The following is a 25,192-nucleotide window of genomic DNA, read 5'->3' as shown; positions in this document are numbered from 1 at the left end:
GACATAAGAAATGTGGGTTCAGTCCCTGGGTTGGGAAGATCCCCTGGAGGAGGGCATGGCATCCTCCTCCAGGATTCTTGCCTGGAGGGTTCTGTGGACCGGAGCCTCGTGGGCCACAGTCCGTGAGGTTGCAAAGGGTCTGATACAACTGAGCACACTCGCACATATCCTCTACATTATCAAGCAAAAAGCTGGAGGATCAGGACAGGCTACCAACATTGAAACCTAATTTTTTTTTTTCTTTTTCAAAGACTAGAAGGTCCACTGGTAGTTTGTTCTCCAATTCCATCCCCCTGTGATCTACAGCTTCCTGGTTGTGTGAAGCTTGAGGTATGATGGGTGATCTGCCATATTGAATGTGGCAGGGGAATGACCTTCAGAGCTGGTCTGGATGCAGATGGTCTGAAGCTCAGTTTCTTTAATCCACAAGAAACTGAACCTCCTTACTCAAAGCAAAAGGGCCAGACAGTTGGATCTTCTCATTTGTTTGTCCTTCTGCCCCTCTTTCCATCTAACCCCTAAGTAACGGTGAGCCTTAGGGTGGTGGTGGCTATAGCTTTTGTGTGTCTGAGTCCAAACAATACTCAGGAATAAGTTTACAAACAAATTAACCAAATCTACAAACCAAATTAACACATAATTCTTAAGGAAAGTTTGCTAGTTCTAAGTTGTGTATATGTTTTGATGAGTCCTAACTTCCAAAATTCCAAAATTATTAAGGCATGCTGTGTGGCATAGCACATTTCACAATTTATACCCAAGCAGATTGTGAAATATCACATCTGCCCTTAATGACGGGAGTTGTTGTGTTGTGTTAGTTGCTTAATCGTGTCTGGCTCTGTAGCTCTCCAGGCTCTTCTGTCCATGGGATTCTCCAGGCAAGAATACTGGAGTGGGTTGCCATTCCCTTCTCCAAGGGATCTTCCCAACCCACAGATTGAACCCAGGTCTCCGGCACTGCAGGCACGTTATTTACCATCTGAGCCACCAGTTCAATTCAGTTCAGTCACTCAGTCGTGTCCGACTCTTTGCGACCCTATGAACCATAGCAGGTTCATGGGGTCCCTGTCCATCACCAGCTCCCGGAGTCCACCCAAACTCATGTCCATTGAGTCTGTGATGCCATCCAACCACCTCATCCTCTGTCGTCCCCTTCTCTTCCTGTCCTCAATCTTTCCCAGAATCAGGGTCTTTTCAAATGAGTCAGCTCTTCACACGAGGTGGCCAAAGTATTGGAGTTTCAGCTTCACTATCGGTTCTTCCAATGAACATTCAGGACTGATCTCCTTTAGAATGGACTGGTTGGATCTCCTTGCAGTCCAAGGGACTCTCAAGAGTCCTCTTCAACACCACAGTTCAAAAGCATCAATTCTTTGGCACTCAGCTTTCTTTATAGTCCAACTCTCACATCCATACATGACTACTGGAAAAATTATAGCCTTGACTAGACGGAGCCACCAGAGACATGTGGAAATGTTGGTGATAACCAAAAAACAACCTCTTTGTACTTTTGATGTTGGTTCCGGGAGACCACAAAATCAGGACGATAACGGATTATTTAGCTGGACATCTGAACACCAGGAGCATCCAAACAGTGGAATTATTTTTAAAGAAGTTTTTCATCCAGTTTTAAAAATTATGCCAGTGTGATAATTGAAGAACATTTGCACTAAGGAACAATATGAGTGGGGATGCTGTGATCCACCAGCTTCCAAAGACAAAGGGGTGGTGGTGTAACAACACGGTCCTCTGAATGCGGGGTAGACTGGATCATGACGGACCACTCCACTGACAACAAGGCGGGCTTAACTGTCAGTGCCAAGGTGGTTCTTGGTCATAGACATGTTTTGGTAGGTCCAAGCTATGCTAAATGTTAAATTTCAGTCATTCATACACACATGTTACTTGTTAAAGCACCATTTAAAAATTTGTTTTATAGAAGTAAAGTTGATTTACAATGTTGTGTTAATTTCTGCTGTACTGCAGAGTGATTCGGTTTTGTGTGTGTGTGTGTGTGTGTGTGTGCGCGCGCGCGTGCTTCTCATATTCTTTTCTACAGTGGTTTTGTTGCAGGAAGAGGGACCCCAGCAGTAGGGTGAGGAATCCCAGGAGAACTGCTCTGCCATGAGGCTCGCAATGTCGGGTTTTATGGTGATGGGATTAGTTTCTGGGTGGTCTTTGACCAATCATTCTAATTCAGAGTCTTTCTTGGTGGCGCACGCATCCCTCAGCCAAGATGGATGCTAGCGAGAGGGATTCCGGGAAGTGGACAGACGTGCAGTGTCTCCTTTAGACCTTTCCCAAACTCTTCCAGTTGGTGGAGGCTTATTAGTTCCGTATTCCTTATCAGGATCTCCTGTCATAAAACAACTCATGCAAATGGTTACTATGATGCCTGGCCAGGGTGGGCGGTTTCAATCAGTGTGCTTCCCCTAACAGTTTGACACAGGATACTGAATATAGTTCCCTGTGCTGTACACAGGGCCTTGTTCATTCATCCTGTGTACAATAGTTTGCATCTGCTCATTCAAACTCCCAGGCCTTCCCTCTGTCCCGCCTTTCACAGCCAGAAATCTGTTTCCTCTATCTGTGAGTCTGTTTCTGTTTCGTGGATGGGTTATTGGTGTCATAGGTTTTAATGTTAATTAATTAATGTATTTATTTATTCGTTCTTGGCTGTGTCAGATCTTAGTTGAGGCATGCAGGCTGAGTTACCCAATGGCATGTGGGATCCCGCTTACCCAACCAGAGACTGAACCTGATTCCCTCACAGTGGCGGGCAGATTCCCTATGAGGGAAGTCCGTGTGTCGTGTTTAAAGGCTACATATAAATGACATCATATATAGTACTTGCCTTTTTCCTTCTGACTTATTTCACTTAGTGCGATAATCTCTAGGTCCGTCCATGTTAAAATGACTTTATTTCATTCCTTTTATGGCTGAGTAGTAATCATACACACACACACACCCCCCATCTTCTTTATCTGTTTCTCTGTCAATGGGACGTTTAGATTGTTTCCATGGCTTGTCTATAAATAGTGCTGCAATGTACATGTATCTTTTGTAATTATAGCTTTGTCTGGATATATGCCTAGGAGTGAGATTGTATGGCCCCATTTTCAGTCACTGCTCTTTTGGAGTAGAGATAACTAAGTGCTTCTCTGGTGGCTCAGTGGTAAAGAATCTGCCTGCAATGCAGGAAACCTGGATTCAGTTCCTGGGCAGGAAGGTCCCCTGAGCAGGGCATGGCAACCCATGCCAGTATTCTTGCCTGGAGAATCCCATGGACAGAAGAGCCTAGTGGGCTACAGTCCATGGGGTTGCAAAGAGTCAGACACAACTGAGTGACTAACATTTTAACTAAGCTCCAGAAATATTGATCCCAAATAGATCAAGTCAGTTCCTAGACATTTTGAATACTTTTATTTCTAATAAGATGGTTCTTTAATCTCCGTTTTATCAGACCAGCAATTCCTGTCTTACAAATACATCTTAAGAATAAAATTGGGTGTTTAACATAGAACCTTGTACATAGTAGGTGCTAAATAAATGTGAGTTCCCTTGCTCTTTACATACCACGAACCAGAATATATATAAGAGAAAAGTCATATTCACTGAATGACTGCTATTTACTGAGGACTTACTTATATCTAGACCCTGCTATATCAGAGATAAAAAGATGAGTAAGACTCAGGCCAGGAGCTCACTCTCTAGTAGGAGAGACAGACATCTAAACCAGTGATTGCTGCAGAGAGTGATAAGTACCGCGTTAGAAGTCCTGCATACATACAAGGAGGGCTGAGTACCTTGCCTGAGTGAAGGGGCTGTCAGGGAGTTTTCACTATAGAGGTGACGCATCAATTGAATGTCTAGCAAGAGAAGAAAAGGAGTCCAAGCAGAGGGAAAGCATGCGAAGGTTTAAAAGACGCAGGGAGGCTCTGGAGGCCTAGAGTGAGTGCAGCTCCAACCCTTTATAGAAGACTCTAGAGGGCAAGCCTGGAATCACTAAGTGCAGCAAATCCAACCCCAGTCACTTGCACTGCGGCTGCCGCACTTACATGACGTGCAGTTGGTTGCGGGTTCTTAGTGTGTCCAGTGACCCGAAGTGGTTTGGATGCTTTAGTCACCACAGGGGTGGTGGGATCCAGAGGCCGAAGAGGTCCAGACCCTCTTGTACAAAATCTTAGGGCTCCTGTAGTGGACTGAATGTTTGATCTCCCCGAAATTCATATTTGGAAGCTGTAACCCTCTCATACGCTGGTAGTCAGTCATAGATGGGGCTTTGGGGAAGTCCTTAGGATAGATGGGTCATGAGGGTGGGGCCCTCATGGTGAGATTGGTGCTCAGTCTTCCAGTTAGAAAATAACTGACTTGCATTGAACTGTTTTCAAGGTGGGCTTCCTAGGTGGTGCTAGTGGATAAGAACCCGCCTGCCCGTGCAAGAGACACGGGAGACATGGGTTTGATCCCTGAGTCGGGAAGATGCCCTGGAGGAGGTCATGGCTCCCCACTCCAGTGTTCTTGCCTGGAGAATCCCATGGACAGAGGGGCCTGGGGGGCTCCAGTCTCTAGGGTCGCAAAGAATCGGACGCGACTGATGTGACTTAGCATACAACATACATGCCTCATAAAGGCAGCTCTTTTTATCCTTTGCCTTTCTGTTTTCTTAATCTCTCTCTAGTCCCTTCTAATCTATAGAAAAAGTCACTTGCTCATTTGTACTCGTCAAAGATCACCATCATGCTGTTTTGTATCCTCTTCAGTGTAGAAGCCCCTTGCGCCTGGTAGATGACATCATTGCTGCAGGAACGTGCAGGGAAGGAAGGGATCCGTGACCGTCGTGTATCAGTGGCCTGCCATGGTCCCTTCTCCTGTTCTCTTTACTTTCCTCTTTTCAACAAAAACATGACTGTTATCAAGTAATATCTCCCTTGTTCATCTTTAGCTTAATCGGAAGCAGAGTTTTATTTTACTCTTATTATTATTATGCTTTTATTCTGGCTGTGCTGAGTCCGCTGCAGTGTGTGGGCCTCTCTCTAGTTGCGGCACTGGGCTTAGTTGCCCGTGGTGCGTGGGATTTTAGTTCCCTGCGCTGGAAGGCAGATTCTTAATCAGTGGGCCACAGGGAAATCCCAAAGCAAAGTTTTAGAGCAGCGTGAAATGCATCTGAACTTTCTGCCATGATAGGGTCACTAAATAAAAACTGAATTTCACATCCATATTTCCTCATTGGGCCTAAATATAAAAGATTATTGCTGCCAAACTGTGCATAAGGATTGCAAGGTTATTTTTAAAACTGTTTCCCTGTGATAAGCTTACAAACACTTAAGGGCACGCGATAAAAACAATGCGGCACAACATCTTACTTGGTAGTGTTTCCTTTCCAATATGTTTTTAGGCTCCCTGTTTAAAGAAAGAGGTTTTACATTGTAGTTTGAACAACTCTTTCAAAGTGATGTATTTGCCTAAGCAGTAAGTATTTTTTCTCTTACTTAAAAAAGCAGTATCAAATATTAATAACTTTTAATAATTAGGTGACCTTCACCCACTGTGAAAGGACTTAGTCTGGGATCAGTGGTATCCTTTCCTCTGCTGCTTCTGGGACTCTGCGTGTTGAGAGGGCTCACTAATTCAGAATACATGAAAAAGCAAGAGTGAGTTACAGAGTATCAAAAAACCTGTTTGCTTTTATTACTCCCAGTATTTACATGTATCTGGTAATCATGTGGGCTTTCCTGGCGGCTCAGGTGGTACAGATTCCACCTTATAGCAGGAGACTTGGGTTTCTTCTCTGGGCGGGAAGATCCCTTGGATAAGGGAATGGCGACCCATCCCAGTATTCTTGCCTGGAGAATTCCATGGACAGAGGAGCCTGGCAGGCTATGGGGTCACAAAGAGTCAGACACGACTGAGCAACTAACACTATCACATTTATCAAAATTCAGTAATCATGTAATGTGTTATAAAGCATACTTTTTTTGGATTTGTTTATTATGTATTTATTTTTCATCTGGGTCCTGTGGCATGGGGAGTCTTAGTTTCCAGACCAGGGATAGAAGCTGTGCCCCTACAGTGGAAGCAAGGATTCTTAACCACTGGACCACCAGTGGAAGTCCCACATACCTTAAGGATCAGGTCAAAACATTTTCAGTAAGTGATATGAAACTTTTTTCCTGGAAAGTAAATAAGTAAACTCTTAAGCAGGTTAGGCTGTCCTGATCATGTCTTGCTTACACCATGTCTCTGGCAGATCTCTTCTACAAATAAAGCTCAAAAGTATCTTTATTATTTTTTTTTTAATTGGAGTCTAATTGCTTTACAATGTTACGTTTGTTTCTGCTGTACAATGAAGTGAATCAGCTATATCAAATGTATCTTTAGCAGAGGTTCAGTGGTAACAAGTATTTCTGAAGGCATTTTACAGGAGAACCAGGCCAGCAAGACTATTCTCCGAGGCATGCTGGTCCACTTGTGAGCAGGTTGACTCTTGGTCGGTCTGCATCCTGTGGTTTTGGAAGCTACATGTCAGGACTGCGCGTGTACTGTGGCATCATTGGGGTAGGACCCTGTCCATCATTGGCTCTAAGCAAGCGTGCAGATAATTATGTGTCATTACAAATGGTCATAGTTGTCATAAAGGATTCCAACACAGTACAGTGCTAAACAACAAAGGGCGGGGGACACCCACTTCTGATGGATGAGAGGGTTGGGGAGGCCCCAGCGAGGAGGCATCATTTGGGCAGAGGGCCAAGGGTACAGGGACAAGCTTGCATCTGGGGGTGGGGGCTCCAAGCAATAGGGTAGTGGGCACAGCATGCCCTAAAGGGAGCTTACTCCTCCCTCCGGAGACCTATTTTGCCATTTACCAATGAAAAGCAGCCTCTTCCTCTGGCCTTGAAATCTCAAAATTTGGACATGAGGTGATGAACTCACTGGCTCTTGAAAGGCCAGAAATCATGGAGAGAGAATGATGGAGGAAAGAGCAGAAACCTGATGGCGCAGAAAGAAAGGTCCTAGAATGCTGCTAGGAGAGCCCTGACTATTAAAAAAAAAGAAAGAAAGAAATGAAACCCATTTTTATCATGAATCAGCTTTGTGGGCAAGACTAAATTAAGACTAGGTTCTTCCATTTCCATTTCTGGGGGGCAAGCAAGCACGAGTTAATAGCCTTTTTAAAATAGAATGGAAATTCTACTGGGGCCATCAGGGAACAGAAGAGAGAAGGGTCAGAACACACTGGCCATCTGAGGCCAACCGCACACGCTTGAGTAAATCTGTGCGTGTGCTTTTACCACTTTGTGCTCCTCTCAAATTTGACTAGCTTACAAGGCTTCCTGAGCAGTCTATACAGCAGCTAGTGATTTAACTTCCACTCTTCTGTGTTTATTTTAGTGTCAGATTTTTACCGTCAAGGTCATTCTGAAGATATGCACCTTCTTAGCTGTGCAAAGTTGGTTGATAGCCTCTGTTATGTCTTCTTTTTTTTTTCCTTTCTATTCCAAGGAGCCTGCCTCCTCTGTGAATCCCATTCCTACAGGATGTCAAGGTTTATTTTTTCCCTGCCCTTTGCCAAGTGGATGGCCAGCATTTTAACCTTTTAGTACTCTCGTCCTTTGAGGCGGCTTCCTGTTTCCCTGCTATCTTGGGAACTCCTGCTGTTTGACTGCAGGGTTTGCATATTCATAAATTCTGAACCTTTGACTCTTCAAGCAGGCCAGCTGTAGTATGAGAGCTGTTTGTTTTTCCTTGGTATAGTTTTCTATTTTCACTTGCCAAGAAATACACCTGTGCTTGTATTTCTAGTCATTTCTGTTGGGATCAGTCTCCAGAAAACTAACAGAATCATGATGAAACCTGGTGGGATCATAATCAAACCCGGGCAGCCTGTAAAATGGCTCTGCAGGTCTGCCTGTGCAGAGAGGGCAGGGGGCAGCTGGAGAGACAGAGGCATGCCCAGGGTTAGGCTTTGCCGGGCTTGCTAACTGTATGGCCTGGGGGGAGTTTCATCACCTCCCCAGGCCTGTTTCTTTGTCTATGTGATGATGATCTGGAGAGCTCCAGGTCCCTGACCCGAACAGAGGAGTTAGGGACCCAGCAAAGTGCGAGGCAGGCATGTTGGCAGGGTCCCTAGGATCAGGACCAGGTCTTTAGAGAAAGCATTTTGCTGCCTTCCAACTATAGCACTGTATCATCTCTCTGGCACTTTCCTACTGTTTTATATATATATACACAATTCTGTTTATTTACCTTTGGCTGTGCTGGGTCTTTGTTGCTGTGTGGGCTCTCCTCTATTTGTGCAGGGGGCCACTCTCTAGTTGCAGTGTATGGCCTGCTCGTTGCAGTGGCTTCTCTTGTGGCAGAGCATGGGCACAGAGCACGCAGGCCCCAGTGGCTGCAGCGTGTGAGCTCAGGAGTTGCAGCCCCCGGGCTCTAGAGCACAGGCTCACTAGGTGCGGTGCCCGGGCTTAGTTACTCTGTGGCAGGTGGGATCTTCCCAGATCGGGGATCAAACCCGTGTCTCCCGCATTGGCAGGCGGATTCTTTATCCCTGGACCACCAGGGAGGCCCTCCTTTCCAGCTTTAAATACATCTGATTCTATGAAAGGATGAGAGTCTTGTGCCTTCCTGCTTCCAGTCACTGGTGGAGAGGCTCTGCCAGGGCAAGACGGAAAGTGGACCAGGATTCAGGCCAAGAGCTGGGCTGACGACCTGAGCCCCCAGTGGGACTAGAAAGTGACAGTTTCTGCCCTTGATGCGGGTCATTTGACGATATATATGACAGAGGGATGGCTTATGTCCCTGTAGAGAGAACCTGTGCCGCGCCCTGTGGTAGGGAGAGGTGAAGGAAAAGGCCAGGTTCTCTGACCTCGGGCTTGTGCTCACAGGTGGGGAGGGGAGGCGTATTGGTGCAGTGAGGTCAGTCTTGGCCAAGGTTCCTTCCCAAAGCCCAGCTTCTCAGTTTTTTCTTTCTAAAGAAGCCTTGATTGCTTTCCACATTAGAGAGCAGTTAACGAGGCAGTTCTGCAGGGAGCCAGCAGGTTATGGATGACTTGAATTATATATGTGTCTGTGGCTGGGCCGTGCCCCTCCCAAGCAGAGTCCCTGCCAGCTAAAGGGTGTTAGCCTGACATCCGACCTTGAGGGCCAGTCAGCACTTCAGTGGGGCAGGGTTAGTAGGTTCTTCATCCAGTAATGAGAGCAGAACATAGATAACACAGTCTTGATTTTGAAATTTATTTTTTATTGAGGTATAGTTAATTTACAATGTTGCATTAGCTTCTGGTGTACAGCAAAGTCATTCAGTTATACATGAATATGTTTTTTTCAGATTCTTTTCCTGTATAGGTTATTAAAAAATATTATTGACTAGCATTCCCTGTGGTACACAGTATGTTTTGTTGGTTATCTATTTTTTTATATATAGGAGTGTGTATAGTTAAAAATTTTTTTATTGTAGTAAAAGTCACATAATATAAAATATACTGTTTTAACCATATTTAACTGTACAGTTCAGTGGCACTGAGTACATTAGTGTGTATAGTTTTTAAAAGACGTACAAGAACAGCTTGGATTCTTGGAATGGCTTTATAAGAAAGCCTTTGCATTTTCTCTGGAGCAAGGGAAACAAGTTTAACTGTTAATTGCAGTATACCTGGAGTATGGTCTTTTTATAGCATCGAGAAAGATTGTCTGGCCTGCGAGGAATTTGATATGAACTAGAGAATAAAATCCATCCTAGATCGCAGTGGAAAGTGAAGCACAAAGTCCTGTTTCCATCCTTGGACACTGAGGAAGTGGGAACTAGGAACTGCCCAGCACTCGGGGCCTCCGACTTTTGTACGAGTGACCATCTGCATTTTGATCTGCAGGGGGCTTGGGACTGGGCCTGTTTTCCTGTGGGTCCCTCCTGCCTGCCCTCATTTTCCCCAGCCTTCTTCACTCCTCGTCCATTCTATCATCTTTCATCCTCTCCGTGTAAAATTTGGGGGTGTTGTGACCCTCTGTGACATTTCCGACAGCTGGGTTTCTCCGCACCCAGCCTTGAGAAGTGAAGTACACACAGGGCCAGTTCTCGCACCTGTGGAAACAGCTTGCCTTTGTCCACAAAACACAAGGCAATCGTGTGTCTGAGGAGGGAATTGTCTTTTCTATCTTTGATCTTGGGCACTAGTAAATTGAAGGTATTGCTTACTTGTCTTTGCTTGTGCACAAATAAATTGTAGGTATTGTTTTTCCTTTATGGGGTTTTCTCTGTCTCTGGGTTGGTCTGTGCCCTTGTTAAAGTTAGCCGGGTTTGAAGTAGACACTGTCTATGGGTGTTATGGACCTACCAACTGGATTTCCCTTTGAGGCAAAAATCCGTGAAAGGAAGTGCCAACCCTTTCGTTAGGCTTGCTCCCGGGTGCCCAAACCAAGGCCTGCGGGCCACATCCACCCACTGCGCTGTAATGGTTCGCGAAGAAAAGTCAGGAGCAAAGTAATTTTCTGTGCGTGTGAAATTTACAGATGTTATCAGTGTTTATGAAGGCGGTCGGACTGGAACACAGCTATGCCCCTTCACATACTGCCTGTGGCTGCTTTCACTCTACAGCAGGGTTGAACAGTTATAACAGAGAACACAGAACTGTGTGGCCCACAGAGTCTAAAATATTTCCAGAGAAAGCTCTCTGACCCCAGGATTCAGTAATTAAAACCACCACCATAGTGGTGTCTTTTGAGCCTGACTGTGTGCCAGGCACCGTGCTCAGCATCTTTCGGGCATCCACCTATTTTATTCTCATAACAACCCTACAGGTGTAACTGTTCTATCGCTATTTTACAGAGAAGGAGAAGAGGGTCAGAGAAGTTGTGTAATTTCCCCCACATCACATCCCTGGTCTGTTTCAGAGCTGGATCTGCACACATATGTGTCTGACTCCAGAGTCTGGAATATCATCCAGTGCAGAATGCCATCCCAGGAGTGACACCCATGAGCATCCTTGCTGGGTCTGAGGTGGAGGCCGTAGATGAAAGTTGTTTGAGATCAAATTTATTTTTCTTTTCATTAATTTATCTTTAATTGAGACTTTATGTTTGTATCACATAAGTGTGCACAAGTCCCTTGAGGATGGTGACTGTGGACCCCAGCGCAGCACCCAGGACGTAGTAGAGGGAAATTGAAAGCTAGTGGAGTAAGGGAAGTGGGTGGGCAATGGGGAGAAGGCAGGAGAACGGGGAGAAGAGAGGCAGGAAGAGGAACGACGTTATCGAGGAAGAGCGGGGATGCCCCTGGCATTGGCCGTCGGGCCATGGATGGCTCCACCTGGCAGCAAGCTGACTCCCAACGCACCAGATACAAGGTGCCCTGGACTTGCCAGGCCTGCCCTGACCCATGCATACACCCCCTCTGCTCTGGTCTGGCTGCCCCTACTCTCCTGCCCCTGCTCCGCTCACCTCTGGTGGCACTGTGGTTTCCTGGCACCCAGCCCAGACACGCTGCTAACTGCTGAGGGAGAAGGCTGGATGAGTCAGTGTTCAGAGCAGATCCATTCAGTGGAGGACATGAAGCGAGGGCCCCCATTCTCACATCTAGAGAGGATGGCTTTCCTCAAAGGGGAAATCTTGCCTCTGGAAAGGTGCCCAAAGGAATCCTTTTTCTTCTTATATTTCCAAGAAGGCTACTGGGTCTGAAGGCGAGCAACTGACCAGTGAGGACTCATGTCCACTGGCTGCTGATCAGCAGAAAGTACCAGGGCTCTTTCTCACAAGAACAAGCCAGAGGGATGGGAGCAGAGACTGTCTTCCTTGCTGGGCTGGCCTACCTTTAAGAGTTAGTGTGAGGACTCACCAGAGCAACAAAGTAGCACTGTAGCCTCTTCCTCAAATGTGTCAGAGCCGGTGGGAGACACCTTTGCTAAGTGGCCGAGGCTGAGGGAGGCTGTGTCCTTCCAGGATGATAAAAGTGGACAGATAAATCGTTTCTGATTTTTCATGATTCTGCCCACTCTCCTTTCCTGACTTGTTTTAGTTGGCATAAGAAGAGAATTAACTTTTCATCCAAAAAATAAATGTTTATTGAGCCCCTACATGAGCCAGGCTCTCGGAATACAGAAGAGAGTCGCTAGTCATTCCTAAAGGAGCTCAAGCCTGGTAGAGGCGATACTGCTAGTGCCTCTGCTCTCCCCGTATGTGAACTGACTCCTTGCTGCGTGTCAGGCACTGGGGTGGGTTCTCTTCATAGACTAAACCATTCAGTTCTCACACAAACCCAATGAGCCAAGTTATTATGCCCATTATATGGATGAGGAAATTGAGGCACAGAGAGGCTCAAGGACTTGCTCAAACTCATCAGTGGCAGAATGGGGACTCAACCCATCCTGGCACTACAGCCCATACTCCCCACCCCTGCCCTGGTCATAGTAACTTGATGGTTGGGCATGTTGTGCGCTGAGCTTGGCGCTCAGGCCCCTCCATGCTGTAGCATTTAATCATCACGACAGCCTTATGAAGTGACAGTTCACAAAGGAGCTTACAGAGGCAATGAGCAGCCTGAACACAGCAAATACAGATGTGTCTCCAGAGCCAGCGCCTAAATTACAGCTGCGCTTACTTTGGCAGTATGATTCTAATACAGGTGACCAGTGTGGCGTGTGCCTCACAGGCTGCTTAGGAAAATGCTCTCCCCTGGTTACAGGTGTTGGGTGAGTGGTGCCAAGTTTCACCATCCTCAGATTATTCCCTCTGCCAAGATGCCCAGCTTCCTCCTTGAGTACCACCCTTCGCATTAGGGCACTGAGCTCTAGACGTCCTCAGGAAACTCAGGCCTGTGAACGGAGAAAACCCCACCTTGACCCGGTGGCACCTTGGTTAAGATAGCTCAGATGCGGAAGCCTGCAGGCCTGGACGGCAGGAGAGGCGAGGCGCAACCCAGGGGATGGGAAAGCGCCGCAGCCGGCGCACCAGCATTGCGGGAGGGGCAGGCCTCGGTGGTCCCTGTTACCGCGTTGATTGCTGTCACCGCAATAAAAAGCCTGAGTCTCCCCGCCCTCCTCGGCACTGCCATCACCACCACGTGAATCAGTTATTTCATACAGTCATCTTGCCTCCTGGTGAGAATAAGGTTAGAAAAGGATGCCTCCAGGGAGAGAAAGAAAGATTCAGAGTACAGGCAGAGCGGTGGATGCGTCTACGGAGCTGGCTGCCTCGGGGCGGAGCCTGTTGCCATAGGAACCGCGGCCGGGCTGCGTCTGGACCCAAGGCTGTTTTCCGGGCTCCGCCTGGCCTCGGAAGCCAGGCTCTGGGAGATTGGCCGCCACCTGGGATTATTTCCTTAGACTAGAGTTCTGGAAGCGGAAATACTTGGTCAACAGACATGAACTTTTGTAAGGTTCTGTCTGAATTATATCTTGGTTAAAAAATAATCCTTTGTGTGGGACAGAGAGGAAGAAACGCGGGGAAGAGGGAGTCAGGGTCCTGCAAGGCGATACCAGCCGCGCAGCCGCGTCAGCAGCCCCGGGACCTTCAGGTCAGGGCTGTACCCCGCCCAGCTCAGGTCTTGGCTAGGCCTCAGCGCCGGCCTTGGCAGGGCAGTCACGGGGGAAATTTGCCACCTAGAATCCCTGACTCTCAATCCCAGCCTGGTAGTCAGAGCCACTGCAGTGATTACTTAAACAAGGTAAACCGCTGAGGCAAGCCGGAACTTGGCGCTGCCTTGGGTTTAATTGTCCAAATGAAAAGTGTGATGAGAAAAACAACCCTCGGGCTTGATGTGCTCATCAGTATGGACATCAATAATTAGGGACGCAGAGTTAGGACTGGGAGCTTCTCTTCCAGGGATGCTCGGGACAGATGGTCGACTTAAACTTAGGCCAAAGAACAGTAAAACAAAAGAGCATTTTGTTTGCTTGCTTTTGCTTGTTATTTTTGTCATAGTCAGAGCAAGACAAAGAATAAGGAAGTGTTGGCACGCTACTGGGATGTCTGATGGATTGCAGAATGGCGTTCTGCTTCAGTCTTTTGTGTGAAGGACATCTTCGAGCTGAGCAGGGGCTTCTGAGGGCAAGAAGAAGAAACTCAGATGGTTGTGGGTTCAAGCTGCCAACCAGACCCACAAGACAGATTTTAATGTAATGATATGGTTATTAATAAGTGGTGCAGGATACAAGGCAGGCAGCATAGCACCTTCACCGTGTTAGGAGGCTCAGAGCTTCTTGCCCCGCTCCCCTACTTGGGATGTGTACCGGAGATAAAAGCCAGCGGAGGAGAGCGCAAGTCGTAGCCCCCTTTTCCCACCCGCCTTTGACGGCATTCCAGTTGTGCAGCCACCTTGGAGTTCCCTCATGCACACCAGAATGAGACAGGTGAAACGTTCTCCATGTATCTCAACTCTGTTCTTGAGAGAACGGTGCTACAGGAAAGCCAGGCCCTTCTCAGGTGGGTCTGCATCAGCCCAGGCCTTGTGGTAGCCTTTCATCCATAGTAGAGGCTAGGGGTTGAATTACGTCCCTCAAAAAGATATGTTCAAGTTGCAAACCCCACTACCTTTGGGTGTGGCCTGTCTAGGAAGGGCCGTCCTGACACCTGAGACCCAATCAGCATGCCTGTGACTTGATTTTTGGGTCTTCACTGCCTAGTACACCATCTGGCACATAATTATTTGTAAAATGTATGACATTAAATGGTAACTCCCACGCCCCCTCCCCCCCCCCCCAAAAAAATTAAATGGTAATTCCAAGATGAGTTCTGGTGTGAGTTCCTGGGCTGTAACTGAGTCAGCTGGTTCTGTTTTCATCCACAGAACCCCACTAGGTTAAGGCCAACTTGGACCATCTCTCTTTGCAAGGACACTTTTAAAGGGAAGATTGTTTCTGCTTTATCAACCATATTTTCAAACAGTCCTCTTTGGTATAGGACTTTTCCACCACCACTGAAGAGTGACTCCTAGACTCCAGGGTGAGCGGTCTATGCTGCCTCTGCCAAAGGAGAGGAGAGGACTGCCTCTTGGGGTCCAAGCCAAACCATTCACCCAAGTTGGTTGCAAAGAGTCTGGACTGACAGGAAGAGCCTGGTTCTGAGGGGTCACTTGTGGGGTGCTGATCTGTAAAATCCGTCCTAACAATATCTCTTCTGCAGTCACTCAAGCCTGAACTGGAAATAATCATTCCTTACCATCTTCTTTCAGAAGACCATTTGGCAACAATATTCAGAAAGGCTTTTGGAAACAAAGATTATAAAATAAAACAAGAACTGAACTAAATGACAATTATATTAGGTCGACTTTATAGACTCCTGGTTTTAGGCGGCCTCCTCCTAGTTGGTTGCACTTATCTTTCCCTAAAAGACATCCCCGCTCTAACCAGCTGGCTCTGTTGCATTGTGGGATTGGCTGCTCCCTGTCCTGGCCTTTGCCCATCCTTGAGGGGCATTGTGGCCCCGTGAAAGAGGAGCTATGCCAGCCACAAGGCCCTAACTCTAGTTCACCTCACTGCCTAATGGCTGCTGCACTCTGGGCTGGTCTTGTAAACCTGAACCTCAGTTTCCACTAAAGTAATAAGATACCTGCTCTTGTTACTGCCCACTGCGTCATAGGCGGATAAGTAAAGGCAAATTGTTGGGGCAAGGAGCAGCAACTCTATTCAGAAAGCCAGCAGGTCAAGATGATGGACTAGTGCCCCAAACAACCATTTCCCCCAAGTTAGAATTCAGGCTTTTTTTTTTTTTTTTTTTCAACAGAGTCATTATTTTGTTTTATTTATCTATTTTTTGGTTATACCATTCCGGCTTCCCAGGTGGCTCAGTGGTACAGAATCCGTCTGCCAGTGCAGCAGACACAGGAGACCCAGGTTCAATCCCTGGGTTAAGAAGATCCCACGGAGGAGAAAATGGCAGCCCACTCCAGTATTCTTGCCTGGAAAATTCCATGGACAGAGGAGCCTGGCGGGCTATAGTCCATGGGGTTGCAAAGAGTCGAACAAGACTGAGGGACCTCAGTTTCCTGACGGGATCAAACCCAGGCCCACAGTAGTTGAAGTGCAGAGTCTTAACCACTGGATGGCCAGGGAATTCCCCAGGCTTCTTTTCTACTAAAAAGGGAAGGGGTATGGTTGGTTGCAGCAAACCTTTTGGTGCCAGAATCCTTTGTTCTTGCAGCTATCCAGTCAAAATGTTCCTGTAAACCTCCTAAAAGACATATTCTCTGTTCTGCAACTTTTTATCTTATATAAGTGGAAAAGTGTTATACTTTTAAAGGCCAGAGCCTTGAGAGAGGGCCATCCTGTATATTTCAGGCTCTACACGGCCTTCTTAACTTAGAGCAAAGGAAAGTGAAAAGTGAAGTCACTCAGTCGTGTCCGACTCTTTGCAGTCATGGACTGTAGCCCACCAGGCTTCTCTGTCCATGGGATTTTCCAGGCAAGAGTACTGGAGTGGGTTGCCATTTCCTTCTCCAGGGAGTCTTCCCGACCCAGGGATCGAACCCAGGTCTCCCGCATTGTAGACAGACGCTTTACCCTCTGAGCCCCCAGGGAAGTCCAAAGCCAATAGAATACAAAAGTTAAAGCAAAAGAAGCAGACCCAATATGGAGTCAGATTTGTCCTTCCCTGTTAAATTCTGTCTCTGGGTTTGCTTTGCTTTGTATTATGAAGGTGCTTTCTAAATTCTAAACCACGAATCAGGTACGAAGAATTGCCTTTCCATAATGGTCTCTGACCCAGCTACTTTCCAGTTCTGAGACAAGCAGAGCCTTTACATGGTGTTAGACCGCTCATCCGTTTCTAAGGCTTCTGTCACTGCACATCCACCTCCTGGCTGCTTGCTATGGGACAGGCACTGCACAGGGGCTGTGGAGCTAGAGGTAAGAGATGGAGCAGGCAGTAGTTTCCAGCAAAGAATGCTGTGCAGCTCATGAGCAGACACCCAGTCCACACGGGGATGGGAGGGTCTGGGACTGAAGGAGCCACAGGGAATCCTTCCTAAAATGCGGCTGTCTTTGTGGAGTTCTGGAAGACTTGAAGGAGTTAACCCAGGAGAGGAGTCAGAAGAGCTTGCGCATTCCTCTCAGAACAAATGCTGTATTTCTTGTATTGCTATCCGCAGAGGGAGGCGACAGAGATACTTGTAGGAGACCCTCCCGCATGCTGGGGGATGGCAGGCATCCTGCCTCAGGCACTAAACCTCAGTAGTGTCTCCCCACCCCCAGCCCCTAGACACATGATCAGTAGGACAGTCAAAAATGCCCCTTCCCATTGCTGAATGCATACCCCACCACTCCATCAGGGGGGTCGGTGCCCTTCCCTATTCTGCTTAAAAACGCATGGTGGCATGACTTCGGAACCAGAGTGTGACTGGGGAGGCTACAACAAGGAAAAGAAATGAGGAAGGCAGAGGGCAGATCATAAATGGCCCTATATGCCATCCTAGGAGGTTTATGTTCTAGCAGAGATGCCCTTGATTGGAGATAAGTAGACTGCACAAAGGACTTAGAATTGAACCGGACACGTAATACACGGTCAGTAAATTTCACTTCTCTATCTCCCAGGGTCCCGCCACGCCCAGTTCTGTTAGCACCTCTCCTGTTCTTACACGTGTGCACTGTTTATACTTCCCGAGTGACTGCAACTGGCTGAGGACAGTTAACTCTCTAACGTCTATTCAACTGGAGGGAAACACTGGGGAGGGACAAGAGAGCACCACAGAGTCTGCAAGGCATGCAGCAGACTCAGCCCCAAGGATCTTGGGCTCATCTCTGCTCTTGGGGCTTTACCCTCTGGCTGCAGAAGGTCTCAATACAACTCCAACCCAGAAAGAAACCGTACCAATAGCCATGACCACTAGTCAAGGACTTAACCACTCCCAACTGCAATTGTCTGCTTACTCATCCATCTCCCACTCTGGACTGTGATCTTCCTGAAGGCTGAGCCACCGTTCTGTTCATCTCTGTATCCTCAGAGCCTGTTCAGTGCCTGGCAGGTGCTAGACATTCAATGATTGAGTGAGTAGGTGAAGCTTCTCTGACTGCAAGCCAGGCGACGAGACCAAGGATCTCTCCCACTTCCTCACCGTCCTGTGAGAACAGAGACTCACTCCAAGTGTATGCCCCACAGTTTGGGTTGAGTGGAGGGAGATTAGGAAGAGGGGTCAGAAGAAATGACGTCACAGGGGAGGAGTAGATTTCGATGCATTTGGCTACCGCATTCATCATGGTCAGTAAATTTCATCAGAAACACAAATGAGAGGAGAGTCCTGTCTTAGGAAGTCAGGGACTGTTGTGATAGCCTGTCTTAGGAAGAAGATGTTGTAGCTTGGAGTGGGATGTGCCTGCCTTTAGTTTCCAGAGTGGATTCTAATTAAATTGTAAACTTGTAGCAAACACCTATATATGAATGTTTATAGCAGCATTATTCATAACAGCCAAAAAGTTGAAACAATCCAAATGTCCATAAACAAAATATCCATCTGCTTATCTGTACAATGGAATATTTTTCAGCCATATAAAAGCATGAAGTGCTGATACAAGCCACATGGATGAACCTTGGAACTGTTCTGTAAGTGAAGTAAGCCAGACCCCTAGATCCACATTATTATATGATCCCATTTATGTAACAGGCCAGAAGAGGGAAATCTGCAGGGACAAAAGACTGAAGGCAGGACAAGGGGACGACAGAGGACGATTTAGTTGGACGGCATGACCACACCACTCGATGGACGTGAATTGGAGCAAGCTCTGGGAGTTGGTGATGGACAAGCAGGCCTGGTGTGCTGTAGTCCATGGGGTCACAAAGAGTCGCACACGACTGAGCGACTGAACTGAACAGATAGAGATAAAAAGTAGATTAGTTCTTGCTTCGGACTGTGGGGGATGGGAAGGTAGGGGTAGCAGCTAAAGGGTTCAGCTTTAAAAACTTATTAAATTGAGGTAGAGTTGATTCATAGTGTAGTGTTAGTCTCCAGTGTACTGCAGAGTGATTCAGTTATATTTTTTCCAGATTCTTTTCCATTAGACTTCATTACAAGATGTATGCCATCCAGTAGGACCTTGTTTAACTGTTTTCCATCTGCTACTATATAAAATCGTATGTGTATCTGCTAATCGCAGAGTCCTAATTTATCCCTCCTTTGGTAACCATAAGTTTGTTTCCTGTGTCTGTGAGTCTCTTTCTGTTTTGTGAATAAGTTTATTTGTATCCTTTTTTAGATTCTGTGTGGAAGCGATACCACGTGATACTTGTCCTTATCTGGCTTATCTCGCTTAGGATGATCATCTCTGGGTCCACCCGCGTTGCTGCAGAGGACGTCACCTCCTTCCTTTAACAGCTGAGTGATGCTCTGTGGGGCGTGTCTGTGTGTATAGGTGCTACGTCTTTCTCCGTTGGCCTGTCAACGGGCGTTTGGGCTGTTTCCGCGTCCTGGCTGTTGTCAGCAGTGCTGCTGTGAACATTGGGGTGCATGTATCCTTTCAGACTAGAGTTTTCTCCAGATCCGTGCCCAAAAGCAGGATTGCAGGGTCATATGGTGGCACTGTTTTTAGTTTTTAAGGAGTATCCGTACTGTGCTCCATAGTGGCTGTACCAGTTTGCATTCTCAGCAGCAGTGCTGGAGAGTTGCTTTTTCTTTACTCCCTCTCTTGCATTTATTGTTTGCAAACTTTTAAGTGATGAAAACTGTACACTTGAAGTGGGTGAATTGTATAGTATGTGAATTATGTCTCAATAAAGCTGTTAAAAAACAAAACAAAACTTCTAAAGCAGGTGTTAACCTGGGCTTTTGAGAACTGTGTACTATGCCAATTTGGGCATGTCTGTGCATTTTTCTGGATTTGTCAAGCTCACCAAATTCTTTGTGACCTTCCCCTCCTGCCCCTCTGCAGAGCTGAGTGCCCCTTCACCGGGCTTGCTGCAATGCCTGATTACATGGAAATAATTTAATAAATATTAATGTTATTAAACATGCAAATTCAGTTTTTATCATTTAAATAAAATAATTAGTGTCTACTTTTAAACTAGTAACTAACCAAGGAATAGAAAGCAATGCATTTCCCTGCTCCATTGCTATAGAAAGGGAATGATTATGGAATCCATTCTGATATATAGGATTTTTATATTCTAAAGTATTGTTTGTAATATGAAGACCTAACTTTTTATGTGGCTTCTTGCTGGTCATTTTTGTTACTAAACCCTTTTCAGGATCAGTTAAATGACCTGATAGAGGAGTTATGTTAATATGTCAAGTTTGATAAGTTTCTAACCTTTGAGAACGTTGGCATCATCAGAAAAACAAAAGGTCCTGTTGGCCCCCTGAAATAAATATTGACTTACATGATTTTTTTCTGAATGATTAGAGCGACAAAAAGCAGAGAAATATCATTTGCATGATTTGACTTTGAGGAACTGTATTTTATAGACCCTTTCCTGGGTAAGACCAAGAAGGGAAAAAGTAGAGCCTTGTTGAACTGGGCTGTTTTGCATTTAAAAAAAAATTTGCATTGGTGTTTCAAGCTAGTTAAAAAATCTAAGGAAATAGATCTTTTTTTTTTTTTTTCTTTCCCTTACTAAGGGAAGTGAGTTTGTGCTCTCACACTCCACCCAAACAGTCTTCTAAATTCGAACTTTTCCTGCTGAGCTCCCGCGTGCCTAATTTCTTCCTGGAATCTTTCGACACTGCATCCCCTTTCGATTACTTGGCGGCACACCCTCTCTCCGGTTGGTAAACCTGTCGGCAGCAGGCGCAGGGAGCTGTGCACAGACAGTCCTCCCCCTGGTAACCGAGCAGCCGGTTCTGGTGATGGTGCCGAGGCCCAGCACAGGAGCTTGGAAACAGCTGACTGCTGACTCAGAGGGGAGCGCAAGCCACCCACGAATCTCATTGCAGCTCGCCGCTGCATCCCGATCCCATAATCCCTTGCTTGGTCTGCTGCAGTCTTTTCAACAGACGCTGAGTGAGAAAAAGATGTCCTGGGAGATAAAGGTTGATTGGTTTGAATACCGAAAGGGGTCTCCCACTTGTTAATGACCCAGAAACATCCCTGCCGACTTTCCTGAGCCTTCTCTTGCCTCCTCCATTTTTCTCTTCCTGTCTTCTGTTCATGAGCTGGCACATCACTCCATAGAGCAGAAGATATGCTGGGCTGCTGATGATGGCTGCACCGCATGGTAGGGAATTTTAACCAGTCTCTTTGCATGGTGCTTCCAAACTCCAGTCGTGAGAAATGTGCATTGTTCTTTTGGGTGGCCGCGGGCTGCAGCGCCAGGTGAGGGAAGATGTCGTTCTTTGCCTCCTTCGTTAGTCTGTCTGCAGAAATGGGTAGGTCCTCCGTGTTCATACTGCTTAGTCTTAGCCCAGGTGAATAACTAATTCACCCTGCTGCCTCTGTGCTGGCGTTTACCCCTCTCTTCTCTCTAATGGTGATGCTGTATGCTCTGTAACTATCAGACAGAGGGAGACCCACTCTGCTTAAACAAAAGCATCAAACTAGCAAGACTAGGGCGATCATCATGCAAGGTTTTTCTTATCAAGTTTCTAATGTGGTCTAACTGGATCTTTATTTTTACTAGTTTTATTTTAATGTGTATATAGGCCTATCTTAAATATAAGATTTTTTCCCTCCGTACCCCAGGGTAGAGGAGACCGTGTGATTTGACCCTCCCCCACCGTGTCCTCTGTTAGGGAGCCCTGGGGTTGAGAGCCACAGTTCCCAGTTGCCATTGGAAACCCAGTCATTCGTAATGCATGACTCGCCCCTCTGAATTCTGAATGCCATTGATGATCAGAAAATACGCAGGAGAACATTTGGGGTCTTTTCTGACTTTTTTTTTTTTTGCTGTCTTTGAAATAGACTCAAATCTGGGTGGAGTTCAATGGCAGCACTACACAGAAGGGGGGGGGGGCGAATCTTGGGTTGGACCTTAGGTTTGCTTCCTGAAACAGTAGGCATCATTTTTGCATCCAAGAGCTGTTTGTGCAACGATGCCCCACCCTGCCATTATTCCTTATTGAGGTAGAGGGGCAGGGGATTAGGAGAGCAAGTAGGAAGGCTATTATTTTAAATTAAAAATTGAATGTTAATTAGTAGATTTCTGAACCCAAAGGTAAAATGATATTTCTGCCTTAAGAAAAGATGGTTTCTCTATCAGCTTCAAGGAACAGGTCCATAGATTCAGAATGGGGCATTTTAAAAATTATTAGTTCACTTCTTTGGTTTAGATCACCTTGCAGTAGTTTTATTCCTCGTGAGTAAATTGTGAGTGCTTTTTTGTTCTCGGCTTTGTTTTAATCAGACGGTGTAAGGAAAGCCATTTGTTTGCCCAGATTCTTGAACTGATTTCTTAAGTACTAGGATTCACTCCTGCCCACTGTGAACCTATTTCCCGGTGCCTTTCAGTGTTTTTGGACAGATGCTTTAGCTGCATCCTTCCTAACCCACTGTGTTGTTAAATAATGCACGCCCCTCCGGAGGGGGCACACAATGAGAAGTCTCATGTGTGCTGTGGTGGAGAAAGCAGCTTTCTGTTGCAGAGATGTGAATAGCGGCCTTTCCTAAACCTCCAAGTGTTTCTGTCCAGTTTTCTCCTGGAAAGACACGAGGGGTTGGCATTGGAAAGGTTAAAACACTGCTGAATTAAAAATGTTCTCTGGTAGAATGTGCTGTTTCAAGAAATAAGAAAACAGCGTATATATAACCCACACATTTTTAAATGGAGAATAAAATCTATACATATTTTCACCATAGTTAATGTTATAATCCTGGGATGACTTAATTTTTTTATTTATATGATAACAAAAGTTGAGTGATTTTGTTGCTTGTGAAATATGGTAAAAAAAAAAATACTCATTCTTTGTCTTACTAAAGTAAAAATGTCCTTCACTTAGATTTCTTTAGACATTAATTTCTCTAAACCCAGGACTTTCTTTTACCTATCCTTATTAAGTAGAAAAAAATCCTAAATATGTAGCTATTTATTTAACTAAGCTTAATTTTTAAGACTCTCTTGTGCTTTTTTTTCATTACCTCTCTGATAAAACTAAGACTTCAGCCAAATATTTATATGTATTATTGAGATATATAGGAGAGAAATACTTCCAAACTTAAAAAATTGCCACAAATTTTTTTCTGTCATTTTTTTTTCTTTTAAAAAATGTGACCGAGTTACTTCTAATTGTGGTAAAATTCTCATTTGCACACACCTGTGATTACTTTTCAAAAAACAAACTAATACCATCTGTGTCCGTTTTTTACTTATATAAGAATTTTAGTGTAGATCTATAGGATCTGCTTTCTATTAGGGTTCTTTGAATATTATTACTATGCCGTTTATCAGAATTGACCAGATCAGGCTTCCTCGAAGAATTTGCAGATTCAGATTAGACCAAATACTGAGGAAGAAGAAACCCAATATAATTATTAAAATAACATCATTGGAGGAGATATTCATTCCTGCTTTTTACATGCCAGTCTCCCCTTTTCTACTGTACTCACTTCTGCCTTCATATTCTCTATTGAGAATTCCATTCTTCTAAGTGCTTTTATTATTATGATTGGAAACTTATTAGTTTAAGTAAACATTTATTCTAATCAAAAACAGATTTAAATAATATGCTTCCAGGGGAAAAAACGTATTGCTGCTATATACGCCTGTGTCTTTTGAAGTTCCGATGTAGAATAGATTTCTCTTCTCCTTTCTCGCTAATCTTGCCCATCTCCTGGGGCTTAGGGCCCTGGCTTGCCCTCTGCCTTTCCTCAGAATATTCAGCCTCTTTGTGTAGTCCCCAGGGAAAGCAAGGGAAGAGACTTGGCAAGGTGATGGATGTGGGGAGAGGAGACCCCACTCACCCGGACTGTCCCAGGGCACTGTCAGATGAATGTCAATTAGCCTGACCACTTAACACTCCCCATCACACAGACCCAGCCTTCTGGAACTTAGAAAGCCCAAAGCAGACCTTAAGAACTGACTCCGGAAGGTGAGTACTTTCACGAAGGAGGCAATGGCAAGTGTTGGCAAACTAAAGAAAGAGGTAGAGGAGGCAGGCATAACTGTCATATCACAGATTGGGGGCTTGGCTTAAAAACCAGCTTCCATATGATCAAGCTCAGCAGTCGAAGGGAGCTGTCATGCATCTGACCCTGGGAAGGAGAACCCCCTGGAAAGCTTGAGCACACGCCTCCCTGGAGACAGAAGGTAAAGCGGATGGCTTCCTGAGGGCCCCTGCCCCGCCTCCACGCACACTCGAATTCCTCCCGTCAAGAAAGACACTGCATCTGGCTTTTCTAATTTACAAAATGGCCCATTTGGGATAGAGGCTTGATTGAACTGGAAATAGGTCACCCTGTTTTAATTTCACTGAAGATTGTCCTCTTTTCTTTCCTCCAGTTGAGTCCTCAGTAACAATGCAGATTTCATTGCAAGTGGATAATAATATGCTCATAAATTTGAAAAATTAAAAATACCTCGTTTTTTGAATTGTATTTTAATCTGTACCTTGAGCTCCAGGTACCACCTGCTCTGGCAGGTAAAAGGTAGTTTACTGTGAGTTTATAGATAATCCCAGTGGTTCAAGAGCTCCTTCCTATAAATGTAAAAGAAGACTTTTAACTTCTTGGGAAGTTGATTTAAGCACATCTGCACCATTGTCGTTGGTCCAAGGAAAAAAAAAAAAAGTAGCTATATTAATAAATAAATTCAGTTAAGTTCCACAAAGAGAAGCCATAATCCAGGGATGCCGTAAAATTAAACAATGGAAATGGAATCTAGTGCCTTTAGGAAGACATATAATCAAATATGCTGCCGCTTACCCACAAATCACATGGTAAAATTTGATTTTGCAAAGGATTCTTGACCTGTTTCCCAACCATGTTTCTTAGACCAGCCAGACAAACTTTAACCAATCTCCCTTTCTCCAGAAGACGTATTCAGCCTGCTTTTTCTCTTCTATCCTCTCTGCCTACTCTTCATCACTCTACCGTCAGAAATAAAGGGTTTGGGTAGTTTTCTGATCTCAGTGGTATAATTTGGAGTGGGAGATATGGTTTCAACTTTGGAATTGTGGATGCAGGCATTTTTCTTTCATTCATCTCCTCCTATCAGATTCTTCTTTTCCACTTGGTGGTAATTTCCACCAAGTTGTAGATTTGAGAACGTGAATCAGGCAAAATACCAGAGATGATGTGGGGAAGGAAATGGTGGGGCAGGATTTTTCTGTGCCCAAGGATTTCGTTATCTG

General features: G+C 45.6%; 1 protein-coding gene across 8 annotated transcripts in view; it reads left to right on the top strand.

The window, feature by feature from the left end:
- The window catches only part of TRIM2 (tripartite motif containing 2), a 126,451-nt gene that overhangs the window by 36,647 nt on the left and 64,612 nt on the right, over positions 1-25,192 (top strand). For 2 of the 8 annotated variants that reach the window (XM_040251428.1, XM_040251427.1), the window contains exon 1: positions 20,890-21,126. The exons of 4 other annotated variants lie outside the window; for them this stretch is intronic. In XM_040251428.1, the coding sequence (XP_040107362.1) occupies positions 21,124-21,126 (3 nt within the window). In that variant the 5' untranslated portion in view covers positions 20,890-21,123. Of the gene's footprint in view, positions 1-20,889; positions 21,127-25,192 lie in introns of those variants that run through there. 2 more of the 8 variants (XM_040251431.1, XM_040251430.1) reach the window with 1 other exon arrangement.

This window comes from Oryx dammah, unplaced genomic scaffold, assembly GCF_014754425.2.
Source record: "Oryx dammah isolate SB20612 unplaced genomic scaffold, SCBI_Odam_1.1 HiC_scaffold_12, whole genome shotgun sequence".
Taxonomy (NCBI): Eukaryota; Metazoa; Chordata; class Mammalia; order Artiodactyla; family Bovidae; genus Oryx; species Oryx dammah.
Note: the sequence above shows the minus strand (reverse complement) of the source record. Positions and strands in the feature narration are given on the sequence as shown.